Raw genomic sequence first — 7,465 nt, 5'->3', positions numbered from 1 at the left:
GTGTGTGTGTGTGTGTACACATACACATGCATGTGACAGGCCTCTTTTGGTTTCCATCTACCAGATCCAGACAAGGGCCGGAGCAAATCTCTTATCACACAGCCATGCATGTATCTCTAAAAATCCTTTGATTTCATGTATATGTATGAGAATATTGTATATACATACAAGTATGTGTGTGTGTGTGTGTATTTTTATATGTATGTATAATATATATTTTCATCTCACTCATTATTTCAGATTGCTAACATTGTTGCTTCCATGGGTAAAGTATATTCAAGTGCCAAAGTTAAACTGAATAATAAGGATGTACCTCTCCAACCTTATGGTAAGCTATCATGGTTAGCATTAATACACACACACATATACACTGCACATACATACATGTGGACACACATATAACACATGCGCAATTTTTACAGTTGTCCCCTAGCTCCCCTCCTGTTACTCATTCCTTATCTATCATTCCCCCATACACTCTTGCAGCCTTCATCCCCGTTTCCCTGCTCCCCTTTTCCATGCACTTCTACTCATGTTGTGCTCTGAGGGTTCACCTTAACACCTTTATCACCAATTCTTATCTAGTGTATCTAGTCACCCTCCCTCTCTCTCTTCCTCTAAAATGTGAGTTACCATGGAGCCCCTCCACAGCAAGAAACTTGCTCTTCTCTGACCCCTTCCCTCATACTCAGACACCTTGTCTCATAGCATAAAACCACCTCTTTCAGGGTTCATAGTTCTCAAGAAGCTTGGTGACCTCACCAGGGCAAGTGGCATGAAAAATACACCCAGAAGACGCTGTAAAATGGTTAGCTGTAGAAACCATCCCCAATACAGACACAGGAGCACAATGAAGACCTCAGACTTACAGGATCTTGTCAAACCATCCAGTACATGCCAGCATGGGACATAAGTGTTCAACAATAATAATCATGAAGTATGTGTGAGTGTGTGTATGTACATATGCATGAATGTGTATGTATATATATACATGTGAGTGCACATGTATGTGTGTAGGTATAGATATGTATACATGACTGTGTGTGTGTGTGTGTGTGTGTGTGTATATATATATATATATATATATATATATCATCATCATCATCATCATCATCATCATTTAACGTCCACTTTCCATGCTGGCATGGATTGGACAGTTTGACTGGTAAGCCGGGGGTGCTGCACCAGGTTCCGATCTGATCTGGCAAGGTTTCTTCGGTTGAATGCCCTTCCTAATGCCAATGACTCTGAGAGTGTAGATGGTGATTTTTACGTGCCACCAGCATAATATGTGTGTGTGTGTGTGTGTGTATAAAATAGTGAGCGATTATCAATCTGGGCAAAATACTTCATAAGCTCTCTGTTGGCACTCCAGGCAAACAAAATTAGAAAATTAGTTAGATTAGTCAAGAACTCCAAGTAATTTTTTGATGGGGATCCAAATTATGGTTCATCACAATTCTGTACTATAAATCCATGGAAGGGCTCCAGATGTAAACATACATGCATACACACACACGCACATACACACACCATTATCTCAATCAAATCACCATTTTTCTGTCTTTGACTTCTTAGGTCTGACAAGTATTATGGCCAAATCTAGAGACTACATGGAATTACAGAATGTGTGGAAGTCTTGGCGTGATGTCTCTGGTAAAGTTATCCGGAAAGATTTCATTGACTGGATCAAGTTATCCAATGAGGCCATTAAAGATGGCAAGTGTAAGTACACCTAGTCTCACCTGCTTTACACCTGCTCTGCACTCATTTTTACGATCACCTATGAGTTTGTCTTGTTCTCATTTTGTACTCATTTATTCCCAATTTCTTGCTTATTTTCATTCAGTTTACATGCTTGTTTCATTATTACTTTATACTTATTTTCAAGAGTAAATGTGTGTGTATAAGTGTGTATATATATACATGCATATATATATATATATAGATAGATAGATAGATAAATAGATATATGCATATATATATGCATATATATGTGCATATATATGCATACATGTGTGCATATATATGCTCTTATTTACTATTTTATATTTTTTAGTAGTATTTTATATTTTTTTATGAGGACAATCTTATTTTGTATGATATTGCATAATACTTTTGCTCTGATGATTCTAATATATTCTTTAGTTTTGTAAAACAAAACTTCTGCCTTTTTACATCTTATTTCTTTCCATGTATATTCAACCACGTGTAATCACCAACCATACTTTCTATCTTATATATATATATATAATAGTGTACATTTAAACACAAGAGAAATTACCAATAACAGGTAGTTTCTACATGCTAGAAGACAGTTAAGCGACCAAAACCACAAAATTTAAGCAATTTCAAAGGGAATGAAAAAATAAAAAACTTTTACCTTGTTTTCACGGTTATACCTATAGGTTTCGAATTCTTTTAGTAACTAAAATAATTTACTAGGCAAATTCTCTTCAGTAACCAGCCGTCAAAGATTAACTTATAATTATGAGACAAATCACACATGTCTCATCGTACAGTATTTTATATTGAATAATATGTCGTCTATTGACTTTTTATACATGCTAGGCCACTGGTAGTGAAATTTGTAAAGATTTGCTACCCCATATATGTATATTCAAGTATATATATCACACACATATATATAATTTCCCAGACAATGATGCAGTCAGAAAAATTTTGACCCTGAAAACAGGATACCCTAATGTGTGTGTGTGTACAGTATGTGAAGATATATATATGGATATAAGCATGTAACTTGGTCTTAATTTTCTCTTCTTACATTTTGTTTCCTGACATTAAATCAAATGACAGCAATATCAGGTTATGATGACCTCGGACAATTTTGGCGTTCAGTATATGGACCTGACCTCAAAAAGGATGTCGAGAAATTACTGAAGCAGATAATGCCATTGTACAAGTTATTCCATGCATATGTTCGGAGGAAACTAAAGGCAAAATATGGTCAAGAACATTTTCCAAGCTCTGGGACAATTCCAGCACATCTTTTAGGTAAGTTTATCTTTTATTTTCTACTTGTTTCAATCATTGAACTGTGATAATGCAGGGTACCACCTTGAAGGGTTTAGTCAAAGAACTCAATCTCATTCTTATTTCTATACGTCTGGTTTTTATTCTATTGGTCTCTTTTGCTAAAGCTTTATATCACAGGTCGTTGCCAGTACCGCTGGACTGGCTCCCGTGCAGGTGGCACGTAAAAAACACCTTTTTGAGCATGGCCGTTGCCAGTACCGCCGGAGTGGCCCTCATGCTGGTGGCACGTAAAAGCACACACTACACTCTCAGAGTGGTTGGCGTTAGGAAGGGCATCCAGCTGTAGAAACTCTGCCAGATCAGATTGGAGCCTGGTGCAGCCTTCTGGCTTGCCAGTCCTCAGTCAAATCATCCAACCCATGCCAGCATAATTAGCTTCTTCCACTTTTCTTCTACTAAGTCCACTCTGGTCAACTCGGGGCTATAGTTGAAGACTCTTGGCCAAAGTGCCACCAGACAGTGGGATTGAACCTTGACCACATGGTTAGAAAGCAAACTTCTTAACCATACAACTATGCATGTGCCTATTAAAAAATAGAAAATAAATTTAGTCAATCCTGTTGGGATTTGAACTTGGGATTTAGAAAGACATTAAATCCCTTGAGTCATTTAGTTCTATTTTCTAACCCCCACCATTACACTACCACCACCACTGGCACCTTTCTGTTGTCTTCACTGTAAAGTTTTTTGTTTATATATTCTATTTTATATTTTTCGTATTTACAAAGAATTTTGAATATTTTGTTGAAAACTCCCAGCAGACAAACTGCTTAGCAGAATTTCATCCATCTTCACATTCTGAGTTCAAATTCTGCCAAGTTCAAATCTGCCTTTCATCCTTTCAGGGTTGATAAAATAAGTACCAGTTGAGTACAGGGGTGGGGGGATCTATGTAATTGAGATATCCACCACCCTGAAATTGCTGGCCTTGTGCCATAGTTTGAAACTGATATTTTGTTGAAAACTAAAACTTTTGTTTTTTGCTGTTGTATCTTGGAAGGGTCATAATGCCAATAAACACACACACACACACACTGGTTCTATTTTACTTCTTTATTATTTAGCAACCTGTTAACTACTTAGCCACTTAACTAATTGATTATTTGATTAATCATTCAATTATTCAATAAACCAGATGTGTTTGTCAGTCCTTTCATCTTTTATGGCCATTTTAAAAATATTTCAAAGAAAAAAGGCATCTTTTTTTTTGCTTTTTGGGGATTTTTTCCTAAACCTTATGCAACTATTTAATCTGTGCAGGAAACATGTGGGCACAAGAATGGAACAACATCAAAGACATTGTTCTCCCTACAAATCTAAGCTTTGATGTGACAGACACCTTACAACAGAGGGTGAGTATAAACCACCTTTTATTTTATTTTATAATGGTTTTATTCAGAAGAAAAATACTGTGATAGTGGTTTTAATGAAGCTTCTATATTGTTGCATGACATGTTAGAAATAGCAGCTAATCTCCCTCAAATTGCACCACACAGTTTGTAAATAAAAAAAGAGCCTTATATTCCTGGCACATAAAAAACTATAAAGGGGAAGGTCATAATTGGAATTCAGAACACCTTTACAGTCAGAGTTGACCCAGCACTAAAAAACAACAACAGGCTCTCTAAGACAGGAATATCAAAATGGTTTAGAATGCAGGGCAGGGAGTTACAGAAAGATAACTTCCCCTGGTGAGGAAAGAGGGAAGCAACTTTCTGAGATGGCAGTGGTTAGTGCAAAATCTGGGAAGTCCCTTCGCAACCTTTGCACAAATAAGCCCAATAACCTCTACCTCCACCTGTTTAATCTCCCACCACATTCCTGTGAGAGAATCCGTACAGTCTTTCATCCCCTCCCATGATCCACTATCTGTATTCTCCCTTATTCTCGCCTTCTTGCTCCTTGAGAGTTTGTTCTTGCATCCCATCACTGCCTTCCTATTAACTCCTTCAATTATTTATCTCTTCCATAGCAGGACACATGTGCTTGCCTCTCTGTCATACGTTAGCCTCTTTAGTACCCGGCATAAAGCCACCCACCTCCAGCTTCCCCTCTCAAATACTTCCCTCTTAAAAATGGCAACTTTTTCCTTTTCCTCTTTTCTTTTGTTTCTTGTAAGTTACACGGCAACCTCACTACCCCTACTGACACCACCACTACCACTTGTATACTATTTCAGGAACTTTTCTTGGAACACTGTCTACCATGTCTGCAATTCTGCCTTGTTTCTCTCTTTACAGAACTACACAGCTGAGCAGATGTTTAAATTGTCCGAAGGGTTTTTCAAATCTCTAGGTCTCAAAGCAATGACAAAAACATTCTGGGAGAAATCTATTTTAACCAAAATTCCAGACAAAACTATGGTGTGTCATGCTTCAGCTTGGGATTTCTTCAAGAAAGATGACTACAGGTAAATATCAACCTCCTACACTTGTCTGTTGTTATGTTGTTTCCACCCAGGTCAGCCCTCATCAGCAGACCTATGATTAAAGATGTTCCACTTGTGACCATCCTACCTGTTTCTATCTTTAGCTGTAGTGTATCTTGTATTACATAGGTGCAGGCATGACTGTGTGGTTAAGAAATTCACTTCCCAACCATATGGCTTTCGGGTTCAGCCCCTCTATACAACACTTTGTACAAGTTTCTTCTTTCATGTTCAGACTCAGTGGCTTTTTCTTTTTTTTTTCTTTTACTTGTTTCAGTCATTTGACTGTGGCCATGCTGGAGCACCGCCTTTAGTCGAGCAAATCAACCCCAGAGCTTATTCTGTGTAAGCCAATTACTTATTCTATCGGTCTCTTTTGCCGAACCGCTAAGTTATGGGGACGTAAACACACCAGCATCAGTTGTCAAGCGATGTTGGAGGGACAAACACAGACACACTATATATATCCTACAGTTTGTTTCGATTCATATCCACTAGTGAATTTATAAAAAAATTTACATTTATGCATATGAATCTCATCAAAGTAATATTTGTCTAAAAAATAGACAAGAATTTCATGCAAGGACCGCTAAATCATAAAATAGACTCATAAAATCATAAAATAGAGTTTATCAACTGTACACAAAAACAGTGCTTGTAATCATATTATTACTAAAGCCTTAAGTAAACTGGATGTCCTAATTTGCATACATTGTAATTCTCAGCAGTTAGTTTGCTGAATAAATTGCTGATACTTTAATAGTGTTTTGTTTCAATGCTATTAATGTACTATAGAATATATCTTTAGATTTTAGTCAGTATTTAACACCTTTCACAGCATATATGGAAAGTGTTAAGTGTTTACAAGACAATTGATTAGTCTGGTGATAGTGAAATTTTTCATTGACTCAGAGGATATTTGTCAAAGTGTGGGCTGCTTGTGAAAAAATCTACTGTGATGTTTAAGTAATTTTCTGAGATTATGCGCTTTTTCTGCTATACAAAGCTGATGTGTTTTCACTGGTACATAGCTTACTTCATTCTAGAAACTTCCATTTGGTGAGCTCCTTGTGACATATTTTGGGGAATTTTTACTTATAGGTGCAGTCATGGCTGTGTTGTTAAAAAGCTTGCTTTGCAACCACATAGTTTTGGGTTCAGTCCCAATGCATGGTACCTTGGGCAAGTGTCTTCCACGATAGCCCCAGGTCAACTAATGCCTTGTGAGTGAATATGGTAGACAGAAACTGTGTGCAAGCCTATCATATGTGTATGTGTGAGTTTGAGTGGTATGTGCATGTGTCTTTGGGCTTGTTCTTGCCACCACTTGACAGCCAGTGTTGGTTTATTTACATCCTCCATAACTTACCAGTTTGGCAAAAGGACTTAAAGAAAGAAAAGTAAGTATTAGAGTCAATTTGTTTGACAGCACCTTCAAGGTGCTATCGTGGCATGGCTGCAGTCCAATAATTAAAATAAATAAGAGAAAGATAAAAAAAAAAACAAGATATTGTATATTGTGTGCGTTTGCATATATGTGCTCTTGTACACACTGCTATATATAAACTGAATATATTTCACAGAATCAAGATGTGTACAGAGATCACAATGGAGGACCTGATTGTTATCCATCATGAAATGGGACATATACAATATTATCAACAATATGCAGATCAGCCAATTTACTTCAGAGAAGGAGCTAATCCAGGTCAGTTTATCATCTTTAATCATCATTACCATCATTGAAATTTCAATTAACTGTCAGAATTTTAATTTAAATTATGTTATAGTAATAGTTCCAAATTTTGGCACATGGCCAGTAGGTTTGCAGGAGTGGGGAGGCAAATTGACTCCAGTACTCAACTCAGTGGAATTTGAACTCAGAATGTAAAGACAAATGAAATGCCACTAAGCATTCTGCTTGGCATGCTTATGATTCTGCCAGCTTGCCACCTTAATAATAATAATAATAATAATAAT

At 36.9% G+C, this 7,465-nt stretch overlaps 1 protein-coding gene across 2 annotated transcripts in view; it reads left to right on the top strand.

Moving 5' to 3' along the window:
- Nucleotides 1-7,465, top strand: part of LOC106869868 (angiotensin-converting enzyme) — a 57,642-nt gene that overhangs the window by 45,096 nt on the left and 5,081 nt on the right. For both annotated transcript variants that reach the window (XM_014915789.2, XM_014915788.2), the window contains exons 3-8: nucleotides 241-328; nucleotides 1,579-1,725; nucleotides 2,818-3,015; nucleotides 4,318-4,409; nucleotides 5,298-5,467; nucleotides 7,069-7,193. In XM_014915789.2, the coding sequence (XP_014771275.1) occupies nucleotides 241-328; nucleotides 1,579-1,725; nucleotides 2,818-3,015; nucleotides 4,318-4,409; nucleotides 5,298-5,467; nucleotides 7,069-7,193 (820 nt within the window). The remainder of the gene's footprint in view (nucleotides 1-240; nucleotides 329-1,578; nucleotides 1,726-2,817; nucleotides 3,016-4,317; nucleotides 4,410-5,297; nucleotides 5,468-7,068; nucleotides 7,194-7,465) is intronic.

This window comes from Octopus bimaculoides, chromosome 17 (genome assembly GCF_001194135.2).
Source record: "Octopus bimaculoides isolate UCB-OBI-ISO-001 chromosome 17, ASM119413v2, whole genome shotgun sequence".
Classification (NCBI taxonomy): Eukaryota; Metazoa; Mollusca; class Cephalopoda; order Octopoda; family Octopodidae; genus Octopus; species Octopus bimaculoides.
This window is presented reverse-complemented; position numbering and strand designations above follow the sequence as displayed.